This window comes from Polypterus senegalus, chromosome 2, assembly GCF_016835505.1.
Source record: "Polypterus senegalus isolate Bchr_013 chromosome 2, ASM1683550v1, whole genome shotgun sequence".
In the NCBI taxonomy this organism is placed as follows: Eukaryota; Metazoa; Chordata; class Cladistia; order Polypteriformes; family Polypteridae; genus Polypterus; species Polypterus senegalus.
Genome location: NC_053155.1, coordinates 131,304,739 through 131,319,757, shown reverse-complemented (window position 1 = coordinate 131,319,757; position 15,019 = coordinate 131,304,739). Strand labels below are relative to the sequence as shown.

General features: G+C 35.7%; 2 protein-coding genes across 2 annotated transcripts in view; both read right to left on the bottom strand.

Annotated features, from left to right (window-relative positions):
- Positions 1-9,276, bottom strand: part of LOC120523360 (coiled-coil domain-containing protein 81-like) — a 36,876-nt gene extending 27,600 nt beyond the window's left edge. The window contains exons 1-5 of the mRNA XM_039744618.1: positions 8,237-9,276; positions 3,981-4,042; positions 3,352-3,505; positions 2,472-2,728; positions 1,969-2,054 (exon numbers count right to left, since the gene is read on the bottom strand). Of these exons, the coding sequence (XP_039600552.1) occupies positions 1,969-2,054; positions 2,472-2,728; positions 3,352-3,505; positions 3,981-4,042; positions 8,237-8,315 (638 nt within the window). The 5' untranslated portion in view covers positions 8,316-9,276. The remainder of the gene's footprint in view (positions 1-1,968; positions 2,055-2,471; positions 2,729-3,351; positions 3,506-3,980; positions 4,043-8,236) is intronic.
- Positions 9,277-13,663: 4,387 nt separating this feature from the next.
- The window catches only part of hikeshi (heat shock protein nuclear import factor hikeshi), a 38,458-nt gene continuing 37,102 nt past the window's right edge, over positions 13,664-15,019 (bottom strand). Inside the window, exon 5 of the mRNA XM_039744617.1 lies at positions 13,664-14,109. Within this exon, the coding sequence (XP_039600551.1) occupies positions 14,055-14,109 (55 nt within the window). The 3' untranslated portion in view covers positions 13,664-14,054. The remainder of the gene's footprint in view (positions 14,110-15,019) is intronic.

The following is a 15,019-nucleotide window of genomic DNA, read 5'->3' as shown; positions in this document are numbered from 1 at the left end:
TATAATAGTCAAGACAGGATTAAAAAGGACATGAAGAACTTTTTCCAAATCAGCAAAACAAAGAAAAGGCTTGATTTTTGAAATGATTCTTAACTGGAAAAAGCAGCTTCATATAACAAAGTTTATCTTCTTATCCAATTTAAGACTATTATCAAGATTAATGCCCAGACTTTTTTACAGATGTCTTGCAATGTTTCGCTAATGGGCCTAGATTAATGACAGGCATACCAGACGCACTAGATGGACTAAACAGCACAATCTCAGTTTTACTTTGACTTATGGTAAGTTAAGAAAATTTGACAACATCCAGCACTTTACATTATCCAGGTAAGCCAAACGAGATTCCAGGGATTTGTTTCTAAGTGGTATATAAATTTGGGTGTCATCCCACCCATGCTCTGAGACAGATCTGTAGGAGGGCTGAGCGTTGGTGGAAGAAAGACAACCTCCTGGTGTGTTTTGAAACTATAAAAAATAGTCTGTTCCACTACTAGAGGACAGTTAGGTTTTCGAAATCAAAATATTCTCTGAGTTAAAAGCGGAAAACCATCATACACCCCAAGTGCTATTTAACGTCATAAATGCTGCTATAAATCCTCCTACTCCTGTCTGTTCTGAATTGTCAATCTCCATGTGTGAGAAATTTTTTAATTTCTTTGTGGATAAAGTCAGTATAACCAGATTTAGTTTTCCACCACTCTCCTATGAGAACTTAACTCCCCTAGCTGTTCTGTGTTTTTAAATGAATTTTACCTATCTCTCTTCAATGCTTTGTCTCAGTTGTTTAGACATCTCATGTCTACAACCTCTCCCTCTGATATAATTCTTACACATCTGTTAAAGGAAGTCTTTTAAAATCGTGAGCCTTTATTATGAGTATTATTAAATCATCCCTCAAAACCGGTTCAGTCCCAGCCTATTTTATACATGCTGTGGTGTGTCTGCTCTTAAAAAAACCAAACCTTTATCCAACTGTATTGTCAAAAATTTTAGACAATATCTCAGCTACCTTTTATGTCAAAGATCCCGGGAAAGATTGTACTTGATCAATTGCAGACATTTTTAGAATATAATCACATACATGAAATTTTTCAATCTGGTTTTAAACAATATCACAGTACTGACACAGCTCTTTTAAAAGTTCTTAATGAAAATGTATTGTCTGTTGATTCTGGGTTACCTGTTGTGCTTTTATTTTTAGATTTACCACAAGAATGTAGCATCGATATGCAAACAATACATAACAACATTCTTACTATTTATATTAACTGAAATTAATATCATCATTCCATAAAATACAAATTAAGCCTACAGAGTCCCAGATCACCCTGTCTTGATCAAAGACCTCCGCCAGAGACCCAAGCTTTAACTGTAAAAAAAACCGTTATTGCTTGAACCTTACTTAAAAGCATCAGTATTTAGATTTCCCAGCTGCTCAGACAACAAGACATTCTGGTGCTTTCACCTCCTTTAAATCGAGGAATACGTATCAGAATATAATTAATTATGGCTTAATCCTATGCCCGTGTTACAACGTTACAACACTATTAACAGTGTTAAAGAGAGTGATTAAACAAAAAGTAATCAAACTTGATAAAAGTTAAACATAAAAAATATTTTATGAAATACATTACTTCTACTTATATCCTAAGCTTAAAGACCACTGTAGGCTTGTGTGGCACTGGTTTGACATAATGCTGCAGAACAAATAATGTTGAGGCAGACTCAGGTTTCCATATATTGGAATAATTTTCTGGCATCACTTACACAGATGTTTTTATGTTAAAATGTGCCTATAGTATCTACAATATTACTTCTAAATGAAAAGGCCTTTTCAACTAAATGAAAAATGTAACTATGTGTTCAAACAACCAGGCATACCTGAGGTTAAGGGTATTGAATTGTTAAATCCACAATGATGATCTGCATTAATTAAACTCCTAGAACAGTGAACCATAGATAGTGTACCTTGGAAACAGGACTGTGTTACTTGTTCCAGGTCTTTGCGGCCACATTTCTCGACTTGATATTACAGAGTCACATGTTCCTGGTCTCTGAGAAAGTACAATTATTCAACATTAGCATTACTTCATGTTTAAATACGTTTGTTCTCCATGACAGTCAAGATACAATTTTATTCAAACATGTTTGATGCTAATACAGATTGAATTAATCTGAAAATGACAACTGGGAAAGGTTGGCATACAATAGAATAATGTGTTCAATAAATTCAAATTGAGAAAGAAGTATACAGAAGATATCTAGACTCCAAAAAACATTAATTTAATTAATGTGTAAATATTTACTATATTTTCTTTTATTCACATGAAAGGAAAATGATAGCTGCAAAGTATAAACAAAAGTGCAATGAAACTACTTTTAATGTAAAGCCTAAATACTGTACTATAAATAAAATTTGTTTTTATTTAATGTCCTCAAAATTATAACTGAGTGAAACAAATAAAACTTACATTACACAGAGAATTTAATAAGTTGCCACTGGTGTCCATGGAGTTGAGGAAATCCCGGTAAAATTTCATCTTTACTTTTCCATTACGTACAGAGAGAACACCAATTCCACGAAAATTAAATAAAACATTTCGTTTGGAAGCAAGGGTGCGGGACAAGAGTAGAAGTGTATCTCTCATACATCCTTCGACTGTGTCTCGATCAAAAGAGCTCTCCAAGGCAATGCTTGTGAAGTTCAACGGGACAACTGGTACATCCCCTGTTGAGATACAATATTCACATGATAGTGTGAAAATACAGACAAATGATGATAGCACAATAAAAAACTATAACCCTTCAAACTGCTAAAATATAAAATACATCTTCTGTGGTAGAACTGCTGCCTCTCATAAGGTGACCAGGGTTCACATCCCAGGTTCTCCCTGTGCCTGCGTGAGTTTTCTCCCACTATGCAGACAGTGGTGAATTAGGTGAATTTAGGTGTTAAATTTGCCGTAGTGTGTGTTTGGTGTGTATGGGTGCCTTGTGTTTGCCCTGTGATGGAATGGTGCCCTGTCCAGGGATTGTTCTTGCCTTGTGCCCTATGCTACCTGGGATAGGCTTCCACCCCACTGCATCCTTGGTCTGGATTAAGTGGGTTAGAAAATGACATGATATCCCCCAAAGTTTTCAATTTTCTTCATTTTATGAAATTATGCATGAAGTGTAAAACAGGTAAATAGTACCACTGATACAGTAACTGAAACAAATGGTTAAGTACTTTGGCCAGTAATCCGGATTATTCAAAAGTAGGAGAAAGGTTGCACAATGTGTAGTCTGCCATTCATATGACAATAATATCAGCATGAATGACAGTCTACACGATGAATAAAAAGGTCTTACCTGCACTGGGTAATCTGTATTGCTCCAATCCATGAGTTTGTGCTAATTTTTCAGAAAGCTGAAATACTGGCCTTTGTGTCATAAGTGATTTATGTCCTATGTCTAATTTGTACTGAGAGAAAGTGAACATTCCCAGTCCTGGGACATTGACACCCTGAAAAAGAAAAAAGAAGAAGTTCAGCTATGAGACTTACATACTGTATCTCCGGGTATCAGGGTTTAATTCCCAGCTTGCTTCTTGCTTGTGTGGACTTAGTATGGTCTCCATGTGTCCATGCGAGTTTTATGTGGCTACATTGGCTTCCTCTGACATCTAAGAAGGAAGCAGGCATTTCTTATATTTGTGTTCTTCTGTTATTTTATTGTTATAATTGTTTATTTTATATTATTTTTTAGTAAACATTATACAGTTAGCTTAAAGCTATTATTATCTTGGGTTGCCTGAGACCCAAATACATATTGCTTTAAGTGAAGCTTATTAAATATACCTTTTCTAAAAAGCAGACAAATCACACAAAACATTGTCTTACTCTGTACAGAAAAAGCCAATATTGGATAAAACTGAGATGTGAATAAATATCTGTTATATCAGTATACTTTTTAAAATACCAATAACTTCGGTTTCATACCTTCTGAAGAGCCATCTGCCCTTCGATGAATGACAAAATGTGTGTCCAAATGATGTCAATATCTGAAAATTATGAATAATAAGACAAAGCAATGCAATTATTTCTTTGAAATAATTGAACATTTTTTGAAAACGTACATTTTATGAGATAGATAGATAGATAGATAGATAGATAGATAGATAGATAGATAGATAGATAGATAAAAAATTGTAGTAAAGCATTTCATTACATACACATGTTTGTGGTGTGCCGTTTGATGGACGGATAAATAAAACTTTATTATTATATGCATTACAAAAAACATTTCAATTGATGGTACACTGCAAATGTCAACATTGAGGCCTACGATGATTACATAAAGGTAACCCATCTTAGATATGTAGCACATCTAGTAATATATTTGCTACAAAAACGTTGGTTTCTATCATATAATGCAAATACTTACAAGCTATCCTAAAAGATAGAAGGAAACTTTTGGTATTAATTCATGACAGTAAAACAAAATGATTTTATGAGTAAGTTTTTCAAAAAAAGAAAACGTTTGATCAAAAACAGTTCCATTTTTTTTCTAGCATTGATAATTGCCTCCATTAACTCATGGACCAAAGAATACAAATCCCTTTAGAATTTGAAAGTGTAAAGATGCAAGGATAATCACTGCTCATTGTGGTGCTGTCCATATTCAACACTGTACCATTGCAGGCTGAAATATCATACTCAATTTATTCCACATGGTTTAACACACTCCTCTTAGACCGTGATCCAAAGCAGTGAACATATAAAACTCTACCACTCTTTTATCAGACACCCTGTGCAAAGATGTTGCCTTAGTTATGTCTAAATGTCATGCAATGACCTCTGTGTTCACAACTCTGTAGCACTGTCCCACTATCCACTTTACTTCTCAGTAGTTGACTTTTCGTTAATTTACTCTGCATACTCAATGTATGAAAAACTCAGCAGAAAACTTACAGATGAAAGAATCTTCAGCTTGAATAAATAAAGAGTGTCACAGCAACAAATCTGATACTCAGGTACTTGAAAAATCTGATAGCTACAACAATTTACTTCTCTTTTTAGAAATAACAAAAAGTATGAATAAAGCCTCTTTAAATTTCAGAATAGTCTGCACTCATCAAGAATTTAAATCATATTGGTTACACACTGACACCATATGACTAAAGTGAAACAGAGCTAGTGGAGAGCCAGCACCTTGAGAGCAAATAACTTATAGAAACACACTGAACAGCTATCATGTAACAAAGATACAAAAGCAGTATTCCCTTACCTTGTAACTGCTATGTAATTGTGTGCATCACCTGAATCCACCTTCAGATGTAATAAAAGTAATAAACTAGAGCAGGGGTCCTCAATCACGGTCCTGGAGAGCCGCAGTGGCTGCAGGTTTTTGCTCCAACCCAGTTGCTTAATAAAAAGCACTTATTGCTAAAGTAACACTTCTGCTTCACTTTAGTGATTTTGAGCCCTTATTGCTTAATTTTGTCTTAAACAGCTATTTTAATTGCTCCTTATTATCAATAACATGCAAATGACAAGAGAGAGCAGCATTTCTCCATTTAGCTTATTTACATTTACACCTATGTGTATGTATCTGCACTATTGGGTTTAATTAAATACTTGGAAGAAAAATGAAGAGAAAAAAGTGAAGGACTGAGAATTACTCGTCCATTTTAGCCTTCAAATCATCAGCATGATAGAAAGGGAAAGAAAATCTAGGATATGAGAATGACCTGACATAGCAGAGTTAATTTAATTTCATAGCTTGTTAGTGCTTTATTGGCAAGAATTGCTTTCTAATTAAGCCACCAGGTCAGAACAAAAACCTGCAGCCACTGCGGCTCTCCAGGACTGGGATTGAGGACCCCTGAACTAGACCATAACGTGGAACAGTGGTTGACATTGCTGCTCCATGATTCAAATCTGGTGTCTAGTTGTTCTCTGAGTGGATTTTATATATTTTCCCTGGATCTGCAAGGGTTTTGATCTGGGTGCTCCAGTTTTCCTTCCAGAGACTATTGTGATAGGTTAACTGGCAATTCTAAATTGTCCATTTGTACATAAATGAGCCCTGTAATGTCTGGAACCCAGTGCTGCCAAGATGGGCTCTGAATATGAATTGCAATAAACAGGTCTGAAAATGTTATGGTATGTAAAATAAATTGCTGTTCGGACAGATTCCAACTAAATTTACTGTATGTATAAATGTTTTTGTTTGGTCTGGGTTATTTTAAATTGAGCTCTTCTACCATCAAAACTAAAGCTTCAACAGACATGTTACTTGTATATGGAGCTGAATTTGAAATGCAGCTGACTTTGCTTTAAGAGTTGTAAGGCTTCACAGTCTAGTAAATGAGTTCAAGTGACAGACAAGGAAAAGTGGCTTCTTATACTCATGGTTTTCTGAGAGTTTGGACAATGTAAGCACTGCATCTTGTGAATGACTTCCAGACAAAACAGATTTTCATATCCATGTGTTTTACATATCTTATATTTATATTTTCTTTATTCTTTCTTCATCTTGTAAAGCACATTGAGCTATATCATTCGTATGAAAATGTGCTATATCAATAAATGTTGTTGTTGTTACCATTAGCCTCCCAATTCTAATAAGTAAAGGTTTTAACCATTTTGAATATTTGTTAATTCTCTTGTTTAATTATACCCCTTTAACTATGGTCCACATTAAATTACAATGATTAGGTGTGTTTCTTTTTAAAGAAATGATGATACAAACCATATTTAGTCATACCAACTGGCAGAACTGTATTTTTGTTTAAGTAAGCAGAAGATCATTTCTAAAAAAAATAGGCATAGGTGCACATAAAAAGGTGGTACAAGTTGTTCATTGCTACTCACCCCTGTTTGACCCACCATAAATAGGTCACTGTACTCAGCATGGAAAATGCACGTAATCCTGTCTATTAATATAGAAAAGCCAGTTACACATGGGTCCTTGTATAAAACTAACTGGCACAGGAATCTGCATTTAATCTGCCTGTTAGTAGAGAATATCCAGATGCACATGGGCCAGTGGGTTTAGTGTTTAAACCTAGCATGCATGGAAACTTACATTAAATACAACCTGCTAGTACAAAAGTCTAAGAAACATATGGAGCAGTATTTAACCCAGACTACTGTATATGTCATCTATCAATACAAATCAGGCAGACACAGGCCCAAATCTTGCAATGTTGTGTTCTCCTAGCTAAGGAGTTTAACTATAAATCATAAGCTTTTAGGATCACACTCATTAATTGGTTAATTGTGTGATAAATCACGGATTATTTTTAACATTATTAATATGTCTTTGTAGAAAATTATTACTATTATGCATACCCGGAGTTGTCTGATTTTTGGACTGCAGTTGGTTGTTTAATTCTCAGTGATTTCAGCTACCAGTTATCATCTCTGCTTTTGAACTACATAGCTAGACTCTGGACCTTTTTTTTCACTTTATATTAGCAATCGGAGTTTACATTTGCGGGTGGAGGTCTTCCAGTCCACCCACCTACCCACCAGGCTGTAAGCTACGAACCTCTTGACTTTGTGCCCTGCTTCTTTTACCACGGCTGGTGAGTTAAGTGCCCACTCCCTAGGTTAGCTGTGTCCAGTATCTTCATAGCACAATTAACTACCATTTACAGGGCTAATTGATTCTTGCTGTAACGCAGGCTTGTGCTGAGTGTCCGTATCTACTGGACAATTCTGGGCAGTAGTATCTGCTTCATCTCTGATATGGCGCTAATGTACTCGTCAGTGCAGCTTCAAACTATAAATACGGTTTTTGAAGCCTGAATGGGTTAATATTGTGCGCAAACAAAGGGAAACATAACAATCTACGAAACCGTTACGAAAGAATTGTATTGAGTGCGACTCTTAGAAATGTCAAATAATGTAGTCGTTTTCTGATTGATGGTCACAGTTCAGTGGGTTAACGAATACGAGGCATTAATCACTTTGAAATAGTTTAAACGATACGCCTAGGGTTTGACACCGGGTAAACGCACCGTCCTATTGATAAACCGCAGCGGAATTCTGTTACACATTTTTTTTAACAAGCACATCTTAAGTAGACTTTTCCGAACAGTAAAAATGACAAATATTCAGATTTCAGTATTCCTTGGTGCAGTGGGGGCCCATTGCTTTTAAAGTCACAAGACCCTCAAGTACAGTTTTTAAATTTTAAATGGGAAGCACAGAGAAAAAAGGCTGTCTTAAGTGTTGATTGTACTCACCGCTTTCGGAGAGTTTAGACAGCGTAAGCAGAGAGTTCTTCTCCCCCTCACGGACTCCGTGGAGGACAGTTTCAATCATTTTTAAATGGATAGTGGAAACTATCTTAAAAATGCCAATGCTCGTGCATTCAGCAGTAAACGTGTAGCAGGAGCTTCCTTACTTTCTTGCAGTCTCTACTTTTATCTGGCCATTCGCGTCTCCGAGGACACCACTAGAAACAATGCGCGGTTGCCAGGGGTGATGGGTTGATGAACGCCCTGCGCGTCGCGCGCACTTAACTTGGGACAGTCGGGCGCACGTAAAAAGGGGCGCGCGACAGTCACCGTTGTACTAACACTGGCCCTCAACTTCAACCCGTCCACGCGTTTAAAACATATTTTTTCAGAGTTTACATCTAAAATAGCCCTTTCACTTAAACTAAACCACGTTATCACCAACAACAAAATGGATATGAGAACCTGCAGTAGGTAAAGTTAATTAAAGTATATTCAGTAAATAAATTACGTTCGACTAGCAGGAAATGTTAATACACACGTAGAATATAATCAGAAATCTCAGTTAATTTCCCCCTCATGGATTCCAAGAAGCACAGTTTCAATCATTTTGTAGTACTAAAAATGTATCCTGAAATGTCACTGATCGTGCAAGCAGCAGTAATGCATATGGTAGACTTCCCTGCTCGCTCGTTGCCTCCACATTTATCACACAGACGACCAGAGGCCACGCAAAGTCGACTGGCTTACATACTCCTTGAGAATATTAGGGCCCAAGTTGGATGTTGCTTGGAATACTGACAAGGTCATCATCGACAAGGGCAATACCTGTTTTACCATCAAGATTTTACCCAGATCAGGTCATCATTCATCCCAGAATCCAAACAGATGGGTCATTATATGCATCTTATATTCCAGACTTTCCACAATTTTAAGCAGAATACAAAGGTTGCAAGAAAAAGCAGTTGTACAAAGTATACTGAGGATTCTGAACCCAGGCAGCAAAATGATTTGTCACCTGATGAGAAGATAGCACTTATTAAAAATGAATACTGCATATTATTCAAACAAATGTATCTTTACTGTAGAAGCATGTTTCTGTTAAGATGGTGTTACGATTAGGCAGGAGCTGGGACTTGCAGCACGACATGATAGAGAGATAAGAACAAATTGTATTTTGGAAGGTACACTTATCTGTTGTAAGAATGTTCTCCATCCAGAATCACCGAGCATTCAAGAGTGGTACAAGGGAATGGACAAACATTTCCAAACTTTGGTGTTATGCTTATGTAGACCACTCCAAACAGAAATACACAATTCAACGGAAAACTGCTTCAATCAAGTTCTCCTTCATGAGTGTGCAGACTTTGACGAGTCAATAAATCATTTTTCTAGTTTTCTGTTTATGATTACATTTATGAACATTTATGGATTATTTTTCACTTGAAGAGTTTTTTTTCTGGACCAGGTTTATTATTCAAGGATTTTGATAACATTTAAGATGGTACGGCATAGCAGTAGAATTTAAAAGTTGCTTCAAAATATTTAGATTGGATATCTGAATTCTAACTTGATCCTATAATAATGGCACCAAAATGAAACAGGCACACAACTGCATTTGTACCATCAAAAGTTGCATGACTGGTGATGTTAACATATCACTTGTGACATCACAAAACCAAACAAGACAGAAACATTAGAAGAATATGATATCTGCTTAATATTCCATACGATCCCATGTACGTTCCACTACACAAATCCATACAAATACTATCTCATTAAAGCTATGGCATCAAAAAGTTTCTAAAACGCTCTGAATACACACTGTTCTCATTACTAAGCTCTGCCATGTGCCAGCAGATACCACCAGGTTCAGAAAATTGTAACATCTGAACAGTACATATCCAAAATCACTTTTACCCATTATTACTATGATTGGTCTCTTTTATTAAAATCAAGTACTGCACAGTGATATAAAATGCCATATATGATTTGTATCATATGCTACTTTGTGCATTATGTTTGTGCTCATCAGCTCTAGGCAGCTTTTTGGTATGTTATTTCATTTTTAATTTTACAAAGAGAATCTACAAAAACAAGAATTTTATAGAAACGTTATTCAGTTCCAAGCAAAAGTTTAGACAAGCTTGGCCAAACTGCTATTTTGTTGACATTTAAAGTTGAAAACAATAACTGCAAACTTCAACAGCAAACAAACTAAAATAGTGGCATGTTTATGAAAATGTTAATGCAAGCTACATGGTGTATTTGATGAACTGAAGAATGGACAAAAATAAAAAGAGTAAACATGGCATTTGCAAAGATTTGGGGACCCTTTCAATTACAGTGGTGTGAAAAAGTATTTGCCCCCTTCCTGATTTCTTATTCTTTTGCATGTTTGTCACACAAAATGTTTCTGATCATCAAACACATTTAACAATTAGTCAAATATAACACAAGTAAACACAAAATGCAGTTTTTAAATGATGGTTTTTATTATTTAGGGAGAAAAAAAAATCCAAACCTATATGGCCCTGTGTGAAAAAGTAATTGCCTCCTGAACCTAATAACTGGTTGGGCCACCCTTAGCAGCAATAACTGCAATCAAGCGTTTGCGATAACTTGCAATTAGTCTTTTACAGCACTCTGGAGGAATTTTGGCCCACTCACCTTTGCAGAATTGTTGTAATTCAGCTTTATTTGAGGGTTTTCTAGCATGAACCGCCTTTTTAAGATCATGCCATAGCATCTCAATTGGATTCAGGTCAGGACTTTGACTAGGCCACTCCAAAGTCTTCATTTAGTTTTTCTTCAGCCATCCAGAGGTGGATTTGCTGGTGTGTTTTGGGTCATTGTCCTGTTGCAGCACCCAAGATCGCTTCAGCTTGAGTTGACGAACAGATGGCAGGACATTCTCCTTCAGGATTTTTTGGTAGACAGTAGAATTCACGGTTCCATCTTTCACAGCAAGCCTTCCAGACCCTGAAGCAGCAAAACAACCCCAGACCATCACACTACCACCACCATATTTTACTGTTGGTATGATGTTCTTTTTCTGAAATGCTGTGTTCCTTTTACGCCAGATGTAACGGGACATTTGCCTTCCAAAAAGTTCAACTTTTGTCTCATCAGTCCACAAGGTATTTTCCCAAAAGTCTTGGCAATCATTGAGATGTTTCTTATCAAAATTGAGACGAGCCCTAATGTTCTTTTTGCTTAAAAGTGGTTTGCGTCTTGGAAATCTGCCATGCAGGCCGTTTTTGCCCAGTCTCTTTCTTATGGTGGAGTCGTGAACACTGAGCTTAATTGAAGCAAGTGTGTCCTGCAGTTCTTTAGACATTGTCCTGGGGTCTTTTGTGACCTCTCGGATGAGTCGTCTCTGTGCTCTTGGGGTAATTTTGGTCAGCCGGCCACTCCTGGGAAGGTTCACCACTGTTCCATGTTTTTTCCATTTGTGGATAATGGCTCTCACTGTGGTTCGCTGGAGTCCCAAAGCTTTAGAAATGGCTTTATAACCTTTACCAGACTGATAGATCTCAATTACTTCTGTTCTCATTTGTTCCTGAATTTCTTTGGATCTTGGCATGATGTCTAGCTTTTGAGGTGCTTTTGGTCTACTTCTCTGTGTCAGGCAGCTCCTATTTAAGTGATTTCTTGATTGAAACAGGTGTGGCAGTAATCAGGCCTGGGGGTGGCTACGGAAATTGAACTCAGGTGTGATACACCACAGTTAGGTTATTTTTCAAGGGGGCAATTACTTTTTCACACAGGGCCATGTAGGTTTGGATTTTTTTTCTCCCTAAATAATAAAAACCATCATTTAAAAACTGCATTTTGTGTTTACTTGTGTTATATCTGACAAATGGTTAAATGTGTTTGATGATCAGAAACATTTTGTGTGACAAACATGCAAAAGAATAAGAAATCAGGAAGGGGGCAAATAGTTTTTCACACCACTGTATATGGTCTCAGCACTGATTAGGTTGTTAATCTGGACAAGAACCGTCATTGGGAATTGTCAGCTGATGAGAATTCTGGAACCTAATAAAGTGACTCTTCAAACAGTGTGCAACACTCAATAACCATTAGTACTTCTAAGCAACTTACTGAGGATCCAAAGATTAAACTAACTGATGCCTACAATGTGGAGGAAAGCTATAAAAAAAGAGGTTAATGTACATCCCAGCTAGCAATTTAGACAGTTTGAAATGTCTTTTAAAAATGACAGGTAAGGGGAACTTTGGAGCTCGAGTAAAAATTTACGAGACCAAGAAAACTGAATGACAGAATAGCTCATATACTGTGCAGGAAGACAGAGCAAAACCTCTGTATAAGTTCAAAAGGTGTGTAGGCAGGTATTGCTGATAAAGGCTTGGTGGTGCACTGCTGTACTGGGCAGCGTTAATCACACATACATGGCCTTAATGGAAAAGCCATTTGAAAGAAACCTCATTGCAAAACAAAAAAACAAGTTTAAGTATTCAATAAAGTATTTGCATTAAGACAAAATCATTTAGGAACCAAGTGCTACAAACAGATGAATTGAAAAATCAAACTGGCTACAACTACAAATGTTTAGGAGAAAAATGGAAGAGAGCTTAAAAAAAAATAACACCTTGCACTGGGGTTGTGTGGCAGCCAATGGCACAGGAAATACTGTACGAGTATAGGGAAGAATGGATTCCATTAAGTATCAACAAATCTTTGTGGAGAAGGTCAGTCAGCCAGGCAAATGAAGCCTTAATGCTGGAAGCAGTCTGCAAGGAAGAATGGGGAAATAATTTCCAAAGCAAAAATACAAAGATTCACAAGCTGGCTACAGAAATGTTTGTGAGCTGTGATTTTTTTTTTAGCTAACTTATACATTTTCAAAATTTTTATTATCAGTTTGTTTGCTGTCAAAGTTGTATTTACTATTTTTTTTACTTTAAATATCAACAAAATGTGTAACTTTGACAGATGTGTTCAAACCTTTACATGAAACTGTACATAGTAAATCAATTTTGAACTTGAACTAATACAATTATGTTTTTTAATTGGCAGTCATCTTGAATTGTAACATTCAACTTATGATTTGTCTTTTGACAAATAATACCTTTTTCTTTCAGTTACACTGTTAAAATGTTGCTCTGAACTAGAAATATAGGAAAATGTTAGTGATTATTATAGAAGAGATTTCACACAAGGGGATACTGTGTTTTACAGTGGTTGCCAAAATGATATCTGAAGTGCACTACTCAGAAAAAAAGAAATGTCTTGAACAAATTAGTTTATGTGAATGAATATACCAAAATCCCTAAAATGTCTATTCCAATTACACCCTTGCAGAATCATTTATCTCAAATTGCCCAAGACATAATACACAGTGAAATAAAAAAAAAAAATCAACTTGGAATGCTTATTTCTCAATATTTTGATTAAATATTACTAGTGTAAAGTTCAATGATTTTTATTGCCAAATTAAATAAAAATCAAACATTCTGGTTTATTCATGAATGCATCTGAAATGGAAAAACCTACAATTTAAGAATGGTCAAGGCAGCAATGGAATCTAATGTTTTTAGTAAACATGAGAAAAAGTAAATGTTCGAATACAGTTCACTTGAATAATATGAAGGGAAAATATAGAAACCTGTAAACAGAAACAAGTGTTTTGTTTACATTGCATGAGGGAAGCTGTGCCCAAATTAACAGTCATCTGAGCTCAAAAATCATTTTTCCATTCAACATGTAATACAATAAAGCATGTTAAATTCTGAAATCTTTTCTTAGAATTTGTTTAGTTCATTTTATTTTAATTTAGCAATATAAAAAGTTCACATTCCTATGTTTTCCAGAAATTTGGATTCTGAGCCATCCTTCTTTGAAAATTTTCATACCTGTTAAAAGAGAAATAAGATTTTAGTAAAAAATGCACTTAAAACTAACCTTTTTGTTTATCCATTCATTTCCTAAACTTGCTCAATCTAATTACAATTGCAGAGCTGTGGGAAAAGCTGTGGGAGCAGGAACATTTTCTGATTTTATTCACTGGTTATTTCAGTCAAATATAAGCTAAAACACCAGTATGAAATGTAACAAGTGAAAAGATGAACTTTGTGCATGAAATAGCAAGGGAGTTTTATCACTGATGGGAATTTGCATTCAGCAGCTACTATATCCTATATGACTCCAGGTAATTTATGTCTCAAATAAAAGGAGAAAAAAAGAAGACATGATTAAATACTTCTTGAGTGGACATCTACAGTATCAATGAGAACTTAGAAAATTTTATCAGTTCACATAAAAGTTCCCAGACCAGAGAAAAATCCAGATTAACGTGGGGGAAAATGTGAAAACTCTGCATAGAAAGTGATGAGGCTGGAACTCAATCATACCCCACCGGCATCACCATGCCACTGAAATAAAAATCTTTTTAATATTTTGTGTTTACTTTGAAGCATTATACACATTAAAGATGAAAAACAATGCTTCTAACTATATTTCTTATTTAATGGAACAATGCAAAAAAACCTTAGAGGCGCTGTATTTTAGTACTTTATCTTACCTACAGTAAATGGAGATATATTAAGTGGTATTAATTGACTTCATTCATTTTAAGTTTGTAGATTTTGAAATGTCACTGTCTGATTTTGATGCATCTATTTTTTTCACACTGTGGCATTTAACCAGTGACTGTGGGAAGTACTGACTACCTTTAAACTTTTTCACAAGGTGTGTTATTGTGTAATGTGGGATCTTAATTTCTTTAAATTTTTTAGTACGTGGGAGCTTTTGCCATTGAAAACA